The sequence below is a fragment of the Harmonia axyridis genome, chromosome 6 (assembly GCF_914767665.1).
Source record: "Harmonia axyridis chromosome 6, icHarAxyr1.1, whole genome shotgun sequence".
NCBI classification, from domain to species: domain Eukaryota; kingdom Metazoa; phylum Arthropoda; class Insecta; order Coleoptera; family Coccinellidae; genus Harmonia; species Harmonia axyridis.
In genome coordinates, this window is record NC_059506.1 from 30,794,841 (window position 1) to 30,810,971 (window position 16,131).

General features: G+C 33.3%; 3 protein-coding genes across 5 annotated transcripts in view; all 3 read left to right on the forward strand.

The window, feature by feature from the left end:
• The window catches only part of LOC123681733 (ski oncogene), a 68,849-nt gene extending 62,146 nt beyond the window's left edge, over positions 1 to 6,703 (forward strand). For both annotated transcript variants that reach the window (XM_045619989.1, XM_045619988.1), the window contains exons 3-5: positions 2,154 to 2,417; positions 2,889 to 3,133; positions 3,465 to 6,703. In XM_045619989.1, the coding sequence (XP_045475945.1) occupies positions 2,154 to 2,417; positions 2,889 to 3,133; positions 3,465 to 3,888 (933 nt within the window). In that variant the 3' untranslated portion in view covers positions 3,889 to 6,703. The remainder of the gene's footprint in view (positions 1 to 2,153; positions 2,418 to 2,888; positions 3,134 to 3,464) is intronic.
• A 1,808-nt stretch (positions 6,704 to 8,511) lies between these two features.
• Positions 8,512 to 10,459, forward strand: LOC123681734 (cystathionine beta-synthase-like protein). The gene has a single exon (XM_045619990.1). The coding sequence runs from the start codon at positions 8,523 to 8,525 to the stop codon at positions 10,227 to 10,229; it is 1,707 nt and encodes a 568-aa protein (XP_045475946.1). The 5' UTR covers positions 8,512 to 8,522; the 3' UTR covers positions 10,230 to 10,459.
• A 3,048-nt stretch (positions 10,460 to 13,507) lies between these two features.
• LOC123681735 overlaps positions 13,508 to 16,131 on the forward strand; it is a 42,857-nt gene continuing 40,233 nt past the window's right edge. Inside the window, exon 1 of one of the 2 annotated variants that reach the window (XM_045619992.1) lies at positions 13,508 to 14,014. The gene's annotated coding sequence lies outside the window, so the exon portion shown is untranslated. The remainder of the gene's footprint in view (positions 14,015 to 16,131) is intronic. The other variant, XM_045619991.1, reaches the window with a different exon arrangement.

The window sequence follows — 16,131 nt, forward strand, 5'->3', positions numbered from 1 at the left end:
AATTTATAATAAGCAGAATATTTATTATTTTCTGTATCTACCTGCTGAAGTCTAAGGTTTGGCAAATTTTGCTCTCCTAGTGTCATCGGTGGTTTCACGTCGTTTGGCACGCTTGAAGTTTGTTTTCTGAATTTCTGAAATAATTAGCTATTTATTGAAATATATTTTGAGTTAAAATGAAACGTTGATTAACTATGGGACATAAGAAGTGCGTTCTTTGTGGAGAAAAACGCGAATTCAGTGAAAAATCGTATCACTGATATGTTTTCATTTCCGCGCGCTTCATGTCAAATTTGATAGTTCATGTTGGGGACAAAATTTGCTCACTCTGAGGTATCAGATAACCAGAACCTTAAAAGTTCAAAGAGGATTTTTTTTTTAAATATCCAATATTGCCTTGACCACAAACTGGTAGACTTGAGATTCTGGGTGTTGAGATGAAATAACAATTTCAAGCTGCATGCAAAATTGCACCCTTGAAGACCACGATATACAGTTATATATCTGTGAAGATGCAATTGGCTCTAAATGAACGAGCGTTAAAAAGATCTTCATTGATCTAGCGAATAAATCCAACGTCCGTTATTTGTCTGCCAAACACCGCACCAACGTCTTCGAAACGTCGCCCAAGACAGGAACTGGGTCCACAATAGCGCTTCCATTATTCAAAAACGTCAGATTAATGGAACGGGGCCCTTTCTTTCTTCCCTCTGCCTGATGCACCTCGCCATTCAAGAGTTTAAGACCGGCGTTTAAAAGTGTTTACAAAACTTCAATTATTGAAGGCCGAGCACACTCCTCGAGGACAAAGGAGAGAACACGGTACGAAAAATAAAAAAATACGGACCCTGTTGTGACCCAAATACGCTGCGCGCCCTTTGTGCTCGCCCTTTCATCGTGCCTTCAGGAATAATTTCATACGTACGCTTTGTTTCTTCGGAATAAGGGGTTAACATCTACTCCGTCAAACGAGCAAGGTATGGGAAGGTTTTTGTTTCGGGATTCTTTTGATCCGCTTTCAACTTGGATCTGGCTGAATTATTGTACTTCCTGCGTAAGAGGAGCGGCGGAAAAACTCGTTTTTTTGGTCCAGAAAGAGTTCCCACCTGCTGATGGGGCTTTGTGCGGAATTTGTGGTGTTCTATGGTCCGCCAGAGCAGCGTCGGGCTGGGTCGGTGTCTGGATGGGTGACCGCTATGTTGTACGTGTGTTGGTTACTCCAAAAATAACTCGGAGATTGAGAGTTTCAGCGTGGAGTTTGATAGGCTATTTATTAGTATAAAGAATATTGTCCCATTTGTACTTAATTAAATATTATAATTATTATAAATTAATTTTAAACAATGTTAACAAATATGGAAATATGGAAAAACACGAATAATTCATACCTATTATAACGTGATGCAAAACGGACTGGATTGGTCGAACTTACCATGACGTCAATTTTGAAGTAAACACTTGTGTCATTTGTATTTTCGTTCATTTGAATTTGGTGTTATCCATTGAGACATTTATTTTCTTCGTGGAAAACCCAATAAAAACTCAGGACATTGAGAATAACATTGAATTATAATGTCAAACAAATTGCTCTAGTAAAAATGCAATGAAAAGGTTTATTTCCTTCAAACAAATTGCTATAGTAAGAATACAATGAAACATTTTTTCTTTACACCGAAATTTTGTTGGATAAATAAAAATGTATTTCTCATATGAAACGATAAAAAATCAAGATCAAAACAAAAACAAACGAACAAACAAACAAAAAATCAAAAAAGAAAATAAAAAGGTTGAATCGATAATAATAGAAACAAACGCTTTCATATATGGAATGGAGCTTAATTGTTTATATCTCTATGTAACGTTACTGGCGCCATCTATAATATTGGGATTTCTGTGAATTTAACTTATTTATTGCTAAATTTTGAAAGAATTTCATTATAATTGAAAATATTTACTTTTATGTACCCAATAAACATCACAAGATTATTTGAGAGGATTTAAAATTTATGGACTGATAAAAAGTGGAAAGTTTGTACTGTTTTCATTTTCAAGAAGTTTATATATATTTTTCCATGATTTCAATACAACAATTGCAAGAATTTTCAATGTTATTTATCGAATACAGCATATTAACAAAAAATCTTTTTTTTCAGATACTGGCATCAGAACTGATGAGAAATCACGATCTTCCACTGAAGAAACAAAAATTACAAGAATACTCCCATTTACTTCCACCGTACAACATGCAGATACAACAGATCTACGCTTCCCTGGACCCATATTACAACCCATACGTCCAAGATCTGGCTAACTTGAGGCACATCTCAGCCTTCAGGCCTGTACCTTCAATTTCGGAGAGCAAAATCAAAAAAGGCAATCAATATGCCGAACCTCCAGTTCTTCAACATCCTGAAAAAGTAAGAACATATTGAAATTGAGTAATTCAACCGGAAATTACGTTTTTATAGAACTTCTCGCACCGAAAATGGTACTTAGCACACGCAGTATGCAAAACACTTTGCGCACCGACATGTCACCTTTGCGCACGCATTTTCGTTCACTGTGATAATTTTTTTGGTTCTCTGATGATAAAGTAATATTTCTTCAATGTTTCAAGTTGTCTTTGCAAGGTCCTATGCGTTAATATTTGTGAAAATTTATTTGGTTTCATTTTATTTGTTAATGAATTTCCATCAAGTAAGGACTGAATCAATTAAATAATATTAAATGAAGGATGTACTTTATTCCTACTGTTGAATAAATAAGAACTATAGATTTTTATAAACATGATATGTATAGGTAATAAAAAGTAGAAAAAGAATAACCCTTATTTAATAGTAATTTGAGTTGTGAAAATCTAGATGTTGATTTCTCTTTTTCGATTGCAGGTTGTGCCATTATCAGAGTCTGAAAGATTCAATGGATCCTATCAGCCGAATGTGGCACTAGCACCAACGCCGAAGAAACACCTCTTATATGGAAAAACATCAATCTCCATAAATGAAGCTATTAAGTCTGATCTCAAACAGAGGGCAATGATGGCCAATGGAAAGACTAAGAAGGAGGTAGAGGAGTTGAATGACTATGCTGCTAAAGTCCAACAGTTTTTGCCAAAAGACAATTTTTCCGTTAGGTAAGTTAACCTCCACTTATGTCCCAAAGAGTCTTATGAGATGTACACAAGTGTCATCGACTAGAAGTTGAGACTTAACCTTAAATTGATGGCTGGTTTTGATCTCAGAAGCAACCTTCCTATCATGAAAATATTAATTTTTCTTTTCCATAAAGCATCTATGCAAATATTTTCCAGAATCAAGTAGTGTTGAATATTAAATTTTATCCTTTGGTTTATGTTGACTCTATCAAATATACAATTACATATAAAATTGCAGAACATGATAAGCCATAGTGTATTTGTTTCAATTCCTTGAAAATGTTTTCTATAACTATGTTTTCCTTTTCAGATTGAATAGTGAGATGGACCTTTCTTCAGATACCGAAGATAGTGCTTCAGAATCATCAGAGAGACCGACTGACCTCAAGCTCTTTGAAGATCTGCTGAAGAACTTTGATGCCTCTCCTAGACGTAAAATCTCAAGGCTAGTGGCCGACCTGCTGCGAGAAAGAGATTCGCTAGCGGAAAAATTAAAAGAAAAGGAGGAAATTATAAAAAGTCTCCAAGAAAGCCTCGGCAAAGAAGACCTGAAAACCAAGGAAGTTCAAGAGAACAAATTGGAGGTAAAGGTCGAAGAAAGGCAGGAAAATTCAACGAACACGATAAAAGTTGAAAGTACTGCCGAAGTAGTCGACACGGTAAAGCAAGAGGAGCCTGAACAAGCCAGTGTGATAGTCTCTGCTGAACAAGAGACAAAAAGTTCTACTCAATGATCCCCTGTTATCGTTAAGTGCATTGGGAAGAACTTTATAGTCAAAAGTTGTCCACCATGATACCACCTTATCACTCTATATCATTTTGGGCCAGTAGTATTACTAGATACTGAAGACTGTTTTGTCTCACATCGAAGTTTTAAGGTTTGCATGGTTTTAAGCAATTTAAAATCCACTAAATAGGCTATTTGTCACAATAGAAACATTGATATTCGACACTTTCACAAAAAAAAACTATTGAATCAATAATAAACACAATTGCTTTTGTATATATTTATATACCGGCGGTACAGATTTAAAGAGTGACGCCAAGCTCATAACGCCATCTCTCGAGCTGGCACAGAGTTTTGACGGCCTCTGAATTTGGCATTTTGATTGCTTTGTTTTATTTTTATTGAAAGTAGATAATATCTGCTTTTTATTTGTCGAATAACCTATTACAGTCACAAATATAACGAAATTTTTGGAATGTACAAGTGTTTTCGATGTAAAACAGCAATAATTATTGAAATCCGATGAAAAGCTCGTGTTTAGCTTAAAATTCGTGATCAAAAGACAAACCAGAAGTATTTCGTTATTTGTGTGTGGATTTGCACCCCATGCAAATCAAAATTTTTCATTTCGAGTGATGTAAGTGAATAAAATATCAGTCATTGTGGACGAACAAGTTCAATTAAATAACTGTGAGGCAATCGTACTAAAGTAAATCCACTGGAGATCGATCAAATTTTTACAAATTGTTCATTATAGCTTTAACCAAATTTGAATTTCTTGGTATTTTCAGAGACTTCCAGAATGATCTCTACTATGAGATTTGAATATTTATTATTATGCTTTTGTTTCATTCAATAAATCTTTTTTATAAATTTTAACACTTTGCCCTTTGTACCATAATCTGGTCTAATTCGAAATTGTTCTTGTTATATTTTGTTTGTTTTATTTTTATTCCTTTTTAAGATTGTTGAAATAATCATTATTTTTCATTAATAAAAAAAGTACAAAAAAGGTGCTTGATTGCTACCTTTATAATATTTTTAATATCTAATATTTTCTAGATAAACCTTTCTTGCCATGATTATCGATTGAGATGTTTTTATTGCTTTGTGGTTGCAATTTTTGAAGAAACTGGGTGCCTATCATTATATTGTATAAATTCCAAATTCACTTTGTTTGGAATAGAATAGGATTGTATATAAAAACTTTGAAGTTGAATAACTTAGGTGATTGTTTTCAAGAAGAGTCTTTCATCGAAGTGAATAACATATTTCTAGTTTTCGGATGAGATTAGGCGAATAAATTGTTTTTGTTTTTTAATTTCTTCGATTAATAAATGGGAAAAATCGACCAAAATTGTATTTTACTCAGGTAAATTGAACAATCGTAATCTGGAGTGCGCAGGTCGCTTAACTGATTGTGCAACCACATTTTTATTGTAAATAGAGAATTGGAAAATTTTATGAATAATCAATACTTTCACAAGTAGTTTATAGCTTATTAACTTTTGAGTTTTACCCGAGTTTTTTGTAAATCTTCCGATATCTATTGTTTTAAATAAGTATGTGGCGCCTGTAGGATAAATATGTGTACATAACTGAGCATTGTAATTAAGTATGTAACTGATTTTGGTTTATATTCAAGTTGGCGCTTTATGTACAAATACCAGTTTCTATTTGGTAAAAGGATCTGTGAGATTTTGCATTTCAAGGATTTCGTAAACCCCTTATTCACGCAAGGTCTGTATCAGAGCTTTTTTTGAGCCTTCGGCCTATTTTTGACGTCTGTCAAGCGTAAACGTCTACCGAACTTTCCTTCAGAAACGTCAAAGTCAAGTCTACCAACATCTGTTTGACATGACAATGGTTTAACAATTTTGTTACTTCATGGTGAATAAACTTATTATTATATATAAATTTTAGATTTGCAGATCTGTCGTTAACTCTGAAACAAACGTTAAAAGGCAGTGTTGTGTCATCAGCAATAAATTCAGACCGGAAATATATCTGAGAAAGGCCTCAAAATAGGCACGACAAAATGCAATGAAATAAGGGATTCAAACAGATGTATTGAAGAAAATATAATTCATTGATTTATTCAACTACTTGAATTTTTTCAAGTAAAAAATATTAATTGTACTATAATCCAGCTTTTTTAATCAATATCATCAATTCTCCAAGGATATACTACCAAATTTCAACTGGTACCCTTAGTAATTTAATAACTTCTGAAGATTTGCTTTTCTTCAGTCTCTTTCTCCTTGTCTTTCTCTTATTTTCAGTTATATGGATGACAGCATTTCATATTTGGCATATTTGTATAGGTTCTTGTAACTTGAATGCTACTTTTTTTACTCATTAATAATAATTTAAAATCATCTCATCAATCAATTAATTTGAATAGAAGAAGAGTATACTTCTCTATTTAATTTCGTTTCTCGTCCATATGGCTGGTACATTTTTTAAATGGAATAACATCAATTTGAAATTGAAGGAATTCGAAAATGAAATTTTAACGAAAATTTCATGAAAAAATGAGTACTGCCGAATTATTAAAAGCAATATTTCCAACGTTTACATTTGTGTTATTCCTATCAAAATCTCTTTTCTCAAAAGTGACTTGTTGAATTTGTTATTGGTTATATATATATTTATATATATTTTGTGATCTCACAATAAGATTTATTGTTACATAATATTGAATAAAAATAGATAAGTGTGTGTTACTTGAAAAATAGAGGTATATTATGTCAAATATACAAGATTATTTCATTAATATATATTTCTGAATTTTATGTGTCAAATAAATGCATTAATTTATATATTCGTATTTTTTTGAATTATTTCCTCATCTGAAGATAATTTACTTCAGAACTGATAAGAAATTAAAATTTCGTAGAAAGATTCAATGTTGCGTCATTTATTTATTTACTCTCGTCATTCACATTACAAACATCTCTATAATACCTAAAAAAAACTATTCGATTAATTCAAGACGTAGTCCAAACACAGCTTCCATACATGGACAAATTGAAAAATTTATTCATCATTTTTATTTGAAAATTACACAAGCGCAACCGAGCTCTCTAATGAAAAAAAACTTGTCCACACGCACACAGACGATAAAGATTGAAAATAGTTCTGAGACAACAATATTGTTCATCAGTGTGTTTCAAATTACCTAATTTCAAAGGATTAATATTATAGGAATAGATACAGTACAATTAATTATTTTATTTTTTCATAAATCACTCAACTGTATATTAGTAAACATCTCTGCAGCGCCCTCTGCTGTCGACAGCTTGTCCTTCAGGGCAGTTTGGACGTGAATGTATAATACGTCTTCCTAACATTTTGAAATTGTCGTTACCTAAAATCATAATTTTATTTTCTTTGAATTAGAAGTAGTAATCGATGAAATGTTTCTTATTGAAATTAACATACGAGATAAAGGGCGCTAAAACATCATGTTCACAATTGTTGATCTTCAAAAGATGCATCCCAAAATTTCGTAACATAGATTTAAGTATTGATCGAGGTTAAGAGCTATATTTGTTGTTGTTCGAAAATTGGATGAAAACAAGTTTCTGTTATAAATTAAACGCACTGTTTAATAATTAAAAGTCTTTAATAAAATATAGGAAATAACTGTGTAGTAAACACACTGACAAATATACAATAATATTCTTCAACAACGGCCAACGAGAGAAAGGGGCGAGCATGGCTTGCACATAGACGATCTAACAATTTACACAGAATAAATATACAACTGCGCATGCCGCGCATAGAAATACTACAAGACAACTTATATTACTTATGTACTGGGTTAATATTTATTTCAACAGTTTCGTGTATAGATAAAAACACTGTATTACCATAAGAAAAATTGAGTATATGCAATGGTTTGATAAGTGTTATTTAGGCAATAACGGTAAAAAGCTATTCGCTATTTCGAAAGCGAAGACAAATCTTTCTACTGAAAAGGTACTGCAGAGGAGCGTTGGGACTCTTGAGGTTGAATTTGTTGTCAAATGAAGCCGAATTTTTAAGAAAATATGCGTTTTTACTGGTTAGAGCTGGGCCTAATTGAGCGAAGTGCGATATTAAGGAAAAATGAACATGAAAAATCTAGTGAATTATTGTTAATTATTTAAAATCATACTTGTTGAAATTGATATGCTTACCATTTCGAACAACCATTCCAACAACAGAAACAAAGATTGCAGCGAAAAATACGAATAGCACGGTAAATTTCATTCTTATTCAATTGGAACGTGACTATGAATTGATTTTTGAGCTGAATATAATGCTCAATTTGTCATTTATGTTTTCCTTACTGATATTTATACAAAAAAATACTGTTTGAGATAAATCGAACTATTTTCCATTATATTTTTTAGAATGTCATGCTTGAAATGATTCGGTGAAAATTATAGGAACATTTTATTGGCTATTTCCACGAGTTTCGCTAAAATAATGCAATTAGACATGCAGGAGAATGTTTAATGAGCTATTTGAAGTTTATTTTAAAGTTGTTTCAATTAATTCAAGTATAGAGGCCATGGATATCCATTTAAAATTTTGTTGCTTTTTGTTCTGTGGCCGCCACTGACTTTGACGTAGACAACCACATGGAAATTAATGTTGATTGTTTATCAGTGCGGTGAAAGGTTACAATTTGAATTTTGCAATAATTCGTCATTTTGCAATTTAGACCTATATAATTTTTCATTCAGTCATTTTGATATCAGTTTCCATACGATAATGGATAACAAAGTTATGTCTTGCAAGGCTTCTGAAAAATTAATGAATTTTCGTTCACCCTTGAACGAAACTGCAAAAACTCCTAATAAGGCTTCAGGATGTACTTGGCATAGAAATGGAGATATTCAATCGCCTCACAGAAAAACCGAATGGAAGAAATCTGAAAAAATCCTTCCAAATATACTGCATTCAATAGGAAATACCCCAATGGTGAGATTATCTAATTTAATGAAGAATTCGAATTTGGAATATGAACTACTAGCCAAATGTGAGTATTTCAATCCTGGGGGTTCTGTGAAAGATCGAATTGCCCACCGGATTGTGGAAGATGCTGAAAAAGCAGGAATACTGAAACCAGGCGCTACAATAATTGAACCCACTTCTGGAAATACTGGTATTGGTCTCGCACTTGCAGCTGCTGTTAAAGGGTACCGTTGTGTAATAGTTATATCCGAGAAGATGTCAAATGAAAAAGTGGATGTTCTTAAAGCTCTTGGTGCCGAAGTGGTCAGAACTCCTATCTCAGCTAGTTCCGATTCACCTGAAGGACTATTTGGTGTAACTAACAGACTGAAGAATGAAATTCCCAACTCTATCATTCTCGACCAATATAGTAATCCTGGAAATCCTTTGGCGCATTATGATACAACTGCTGAGGAAATATTGGATCAATGTGATGGTAAAATTGATATGATTGTACTTGGAACTGGTACAGGTGGCACCATGACAGGCATTGGAAGGAAGATTAAAGAAAAATCACCAAACACAATCGTTGTAGGTGTTGATCCTGAAGGTTCCATTTTAGCACTACCTGAAGAAGTCAATAAAACAGATACCGATTTTTACGAAGTAGAAGGAATTGGCTATGATTTCATCCCAACTGTTTTGGACCGTAATGTTGTTGATGAGTGGGTTAAAATTAATGATCAAGAATCTCTGCCAATGGCTCGTAGACTTATTAAGGAGGAAGGTCTTCTATCTGGAGGAAGCAGTGGTGCGGTTGTTGCTGGTGCTCTGAAAGCTGCCAAGAACATGAAGAAAAATCAACGTGTTGTAGTTCTCTTACCCGATAGCATAAGAAATTACATCACAAAATTTGTTTCTGATCATTGGATGGAGTCAAAAAATTTACAAGAACCTGTAAATACACAAAACCATTGGTGGTGGGATACTGCTGTTACAGAAATCACAATGCAACCTCTAACTACAGCTAAACAGAGTATACAGTGTTTCAAAGTGTTGAAAATTATGAAACTAAGTGGAATAGATCAAATACCTATTGTTGATAATGATGGCTCTCTTGTAGGTGTGGTGACTATGCAGAATTTATTGAATAAACTTATAGCAAAGAAAATAACTGCAAGTGATGAAATATCGACTATAGTCGAGAGAATTTTCCCCAAAATATCTAGCTCCGGAACTTTGGGAGTTGTTTCGAGGACATTGGAAAGGGAATCATTTGTGGTTGTTGTAGACAAAAACAAAGCACTTGGTATAATCACTGCTGTTGATTTGTTACAATTCATTGCCACAGAAGAAGGTTGCCGAAGAAAAACAGAAGAGAATAATCATCTAAATAATTGAAGGTGCAATAATTTATTGATATTGTTGTTTCAAAATAAAAATGTGGAAGTTTTTAGGAAATTTGTGACTTTCTTTTATGTAGTTTTGACTGAATTGATAATATAACGATTTTTATAATTACTTATTTACTAATTTGAATCTGTATATAATTCTATAAGAGAAAATATATTGTCTGGGATTAGTTTCCAATATAGATAATTGTTCGAAAATAAATAATTTATCAAAATGTAGATTTCGTTTTTTTTAGTCCATAGCGCCACCTTCAAATTGGTAGTCAAACTACTATAAAATCGATGATACACATGAACAGAGTTCTATTCGATACCTCCTTTAGTTCAAAGAATACAAAGATGTAGCAGCAGCAAAAAGGATTATGGGTATCTATATTCTCAAAGTTAGAAATCTTCTATCAACGATTCTGAAATGTTTGAAATTCTTATTCAGAATCTTTTGTCAATCATTTCATAATTCCTGGAGCTTTATTTCTATTTGTCCGATCGTTACAGATAAGATTTCATAAACTAAGAAATTTGAGGTAACAAATTAAACGAACAACCGATTTTTGGATTATACAGGTTGTTTCAAAATTTAGTATCGAGATTTCAGAGCCTTTTTTTCCATAAACATGTGTCCACTAACGCTTTGAGCGTTGAGCGTGAACTACAGAGCGTTAAAGTTCCAAGATTTTTTTTGTTTTTTCTTCATAGCTTTTTCAGGTTTTGACATATTAAGATGAAATTCGAAATTTAGGGTTTACATCATTCAGTTTGCTGATTGATTGTAACACGCTACAGAGAGATATTTTCTCAGGGGACAAGCCCTTTTTCGCCCTATAAACTTTTTTACAGTACGCCGCTGGCTATTGAAATGATTTCTATAGGTACTTTGTTCATAAAATTTTGGTCTCTTCTAATTTTTACGCATTTGCGATCGTTATCGAGAAAAAAGTAAAATCATCTTTAAAATTCGCTACATTTAATTGAAATTTTCAAAAAACGAAGAACCTATTATCAAAATGAGTACAAAAAACTCTATGTATTTGATTAGTGATCTAAATTACAAGCTTCCTTAAGAAAATAAGAAACTTAACGAAACTATGTATGCTATTCAAATTTAATCCTAATATCTCAAAAACTGAAAGAGCTATGAAGAAAAAATTACAACAATCTTGAAATTTGAGCGCTCTGCAGTTCGTTAACCCAAATTTGCGGACACGTGTTTATGGAAAAAAGTCTCATTTCCACCTGAAAAATACGTTGTTGAAATTTGGATACTGAATTTTGAAACACCCAGTATAGGTACATCTACCTATGCAAATCTATTTACGTCCTAAAATTTACCTAACAGTGAAAGTTCTAGAGGTTGATTTTTTTAAGGTTTTCTATTTATTTGAAACAAAATTAACATGAAATTTTCATCTTCTTCGTTTTTAGATAAAGGTTATAGCTATATCTAATATCTCTTGATGAAATTCGATTCAAAATTCGAAAATTACAGACATTGTGAAGAAATGATAAAACGAACTGTACGAAGTCAAGAATTTTTGGTCCCTTTTCAAATTTGAAGTCATATAATTTTGTATGATCTCTGATACAGTTATCATTGAATATAATAAGATAAGAGAAAAATATTAGAACAAATCAGTAGTATCATCGAAAGTTATTTACGCTTATCATATCCGGCAATGTTGGGTTGAGGTCTTTAAATTATTTCATTTCCTAGGTACCCTATAGAAAAATATTGTTTTCAACAACTGATGGAACCAGCAGCATGGAAACTTACTTGGTCCTGGCATATACACCCTTCATATACTTCTATAGCGTTGCGTGGCAACTTTGCTATAGAACGGTTGGGTTTAGGTCTCCATAAAATTAAATTTCATTGATAATTTCATCTTTTTTCGTCACGTATTGAACTACACTGCTCAAAAAAATTAACGCACACTATGGAAATCTCAAATTTATTCTACAACTGAATGTGTTCTCAATGATAATTATTTTATCAGAATTATGAATGCATATGTTATCCACTTTCAACATTTTTCTTCAAAACAGATGTGTTTTCCCAGCAGGAATAAAAAAAGATGAGATTATCAGATTTTGAATGTAGTGGCTCCATTCTGAAATCAGTTGTTCTCGATCAATTCTATAGTGATCAATAGTTTTTCTTTCGTTTGATTTTCTACACTCGATCGCTATGCAACGCGAAACACGCAATTTGACCCAAGAGGAATGTGACCAAGCGGTAGTTTTGCGAGAAGAAGGGTGGACATACACAAGAATTGCAGAAAGGTTCGGAGTTTCCCATACAAGTGTGTTCAGAATGTTGCAGCTATTCAGGGAGACAGGTATGGATGTCCGAAGACCAGGACAGGGTAGATCACGGGTAACAACTGCCATTCAAGAACGTTACTTGAGAGTTTCTTCGTTGAGACAACGGTTTCCAAAATCAGCTTGAGCAAACTCATGGGGTGCAAATTAGCAAATTAGCAATTGGTTTCGGGGGAGGATCGATTATGATATGGGGTGGAATATCTTTGACTGCTCGCACAGACCTAGTGGTCGTTGATAATGGAGCTATGAAGGCTGATAGGTATATAAGGAACATTCTTGAAGAGTATGTAGTGCCATTTGCCTCATTCATTGGTGAAAATTTCATTTTTATGGACCATAATGCCAGACCCCAACGTGCGCGCATCGTTCAGGAGTACCTTGAAGAGGTTGAAGTCTCTCGAATGGAATGGCCAGCAAGAAGTCCAGATCTCAATCCGATTGAGCAGGTTTGTGACAACCTCAATAGAAGGCTGAGAAGTTCAGAAAATCATCCAGCTACTTTTAATGACTTAGGAATCCAACTCTGAGAAATCTGGGAAGGATTAGATCAGAACATTTTAAGATCATTCATTTTGAGTATGAACCGTCGTTGCCGAGCTGTAATTGACGCAAGGGGTGGAAATACCAAGTATTAAATCACTTATCAGCATTCCAGTATTTTGAAAATTGTTTATTTCTCTTCTCTCACATAAGATTCGGTGAAATCTTGAATTTTTCTTCCATTTAATGTGTCTTGTTTTGTTCAAAACCTTCCCGAGAGAACATAAAAAATAAGTTATAAAGTCAATGTAGCGTTAACTTTCATTAAAATTGAGATTTTCAGAATGTGCGTTAATTTTTTCTGCGCAATGTATTTCATTTCCTAGGTATCCTTCAGAGAAATATTATTTTCAACCACTGATGGAACCAGCAGCATGGAAACTCACTGGTCCCTGGCATATACACCCTTCACATACTTCAATATAGCGTTGCGTGGCGACTTTGCTATAGAACGGTTGAGTTTAGGTCTCTATAAAATTAAATTTCATTGATAATTTCATCTTTTTTCGTCACGTATTGAAATATTTTCCGTTGGAAGACGAAATAATAAACCACAGTGTAAAATTCGCAGTATCTTCTGGACATACATCGTATCAACTTCCTAGCTGCATCCCCTTACAGCCTTGCGGTAACACATCATTGAAACAAACACATAAAATGCAATTTGATGGCGCAACGTAATATAACGGGGATTTTTATGTGCCGGTCCTGCATCATCCCTAAACAATGTTGTCGGGATCAATGGGCATTATGGTCCTGCGCAGCATCCCTATCGCAGCATCCAAGGTCCTGACGAGGTGTGCCGAAAAGTTCATTCTTTAACCCCCGTTTCTAGCAAGATAAAATCAAAATAAGGGGTTGAATCTACTCAGTGTTGAGGGTCATGGTTTTGTACTAATCTGATCGTCTATGGTAAGTACAAGTCTGTACAAGTGGTGATTTGTAGAACTCATGTTGCTGTTGATGGTTTTGCCTGCAAGTTTTTTTGAATCGGTTTGACTAGGGCAACAATAATAGGATATTGAGCACAACAGTGAGGAGGGTATAGTTAGTTACAAATTAAATTTTTATTGTTTCTGGTCAGTCTTTGATTATAGTTGCTATTGACCTTTAGACGTGTTTTAGAATCATTGAAGCAACACGGTATGTAAATAAGAGCCTAGAACCGGAAGTATGTATGTATGTCAGTAGTGTTGCATTGCTGCTTTATATTAAATGGGTTATTATATTTAATTTCTTTTTGATGTTTGAATATTATCTCAACCTGATTGAAATATTACCACTAATGAGATTTTCGACAATTTATGAATTTTATTGTGTTTTTATTCTTCATTTTTGTGTCTTAATGTTGCAACATAATGAGGGTTGTTCTACCCTTAGAAGAACCTTTAACGAAACCATGGAACCATTTTCTTATACTTTATTCGTTTGATATTTGAAATGATATACTTTCGAGATACAATTTACTTTGTCTGAATTTAACGGAGTATAGAATTCAGAAATTGCTTCAAATTTTCAACATGCGTTCATTGTTTTAAAATTTCATTTGAAATTCGTAACATACTTAGAAGTATAATATTATACTAGTACGCGCCGTAGATCTACCTTGTAGGTAGATCAATATATCCTGTGGATCAATAAAGCCCATAGATCCACATTGCCCATAGATCTACCTTGTAGGTTGATCAATGTTGCCCATAGATCTACCTTGTAGGTTGATCAATGTTGCCCACAGATCTACCTTGTAGGTAGATCAATGTTGCCCACAGATCTACCTTGTAGGTAGATCAATGTTGCCCATTGATCTACCTTGTAGGTGGATCAATACAGCCCATAGATCTACCTTTTAGGTTGATCAATATAGCCCATAGAACTACTTTTTAATTCATTCATAAATACTCCCATATCTCCTGTAAAATCGATATCGCACTGAGATAAAGCGAGATACTAAGGATTCATGAATATACGCGTGAGTAACCCGCATCTTGTATGTAATTTGAGGATTGGAATAATATCGAATAATTCCTATCGAGTGACAATCAACTCGACCCTTTATAAACTGTATATTTACATGAAACATCCTGTATATAAAGTTTTTGTTGAAACACATAGAAGAAACTTAAAATGACAATCAACATGTCTGATGAGTTAATGAATTATGCATTGGAAAAATAAGCAAAAGCTATAATCTCAATTTTCAGATTTCATAATTCAGAAATGGCTAATTGCCACTAAATTGTACACCCAGTATAATTTTGAATCAATTATAATATATTTCCTCACAAACTATGAAAAAAAAACCTGAAGCTTATATTCCGATGGTTCAATATTTCACATTTCTGCATAAAAATCTAATTGGTACTCGAAAATAATACACCCTGTATATGATCGTCAGTCGCTTACTGTATACCTTCAACAATTATGCAAAAAAAAAATAACCTGGATCTAAGATCTCAACTATCAGATTTCAACAGGTTTCAGTTATCCAGAGTCGTCCAATTGGAACTCAGAAATTGTGCTTTCTGTATAAAAAATATTCATCGCACGTATATCTTCGCAAATTATGCAAGAGAAAACAAATCTAAAGCTCTTATTCCAATTTTCAGATTTTATAAGGTCTCGATTTTCTAGAAATGTATAATTGGCGCTTGAAAATTGTACAACCTGTATATAACCGTCAATCCCCACCTGTATAACTTCAAGAATTATGCAATGAAATGATAACCTAGAGCTAACATGTCAACTATAAGAAAAGTTTTCAGTTCTCCAGAGACATCTCGGAAATTGGTACTCGGAAATTGTACACTCTGTATAAACTTTATTCATCGCACGTATAATTTCGCAAATTATGTGAAATCTAACTTGAAATTTCAGATTTCATAAGTTTTCTATTTTACAGAAAAGCATAATTGGCGCTCGAAAAATGTACACCCTGTATAATATGGAAATGTAGGAATCCCTTTCATTTTAAAATTTCAAATTGGTCAATTTATCGAAAAACCTCCAATAGGCAACTTGAAAAAAACAAT

Coding starts and splice junctions, on each gene's coding strand:
- LOC123681734 (XM_045619990.1), top strand. CDS start 8,523: ATGTTGATTGTTTATCAGTGCGGTGAAAGGTTACAATTTGAATTTTGC.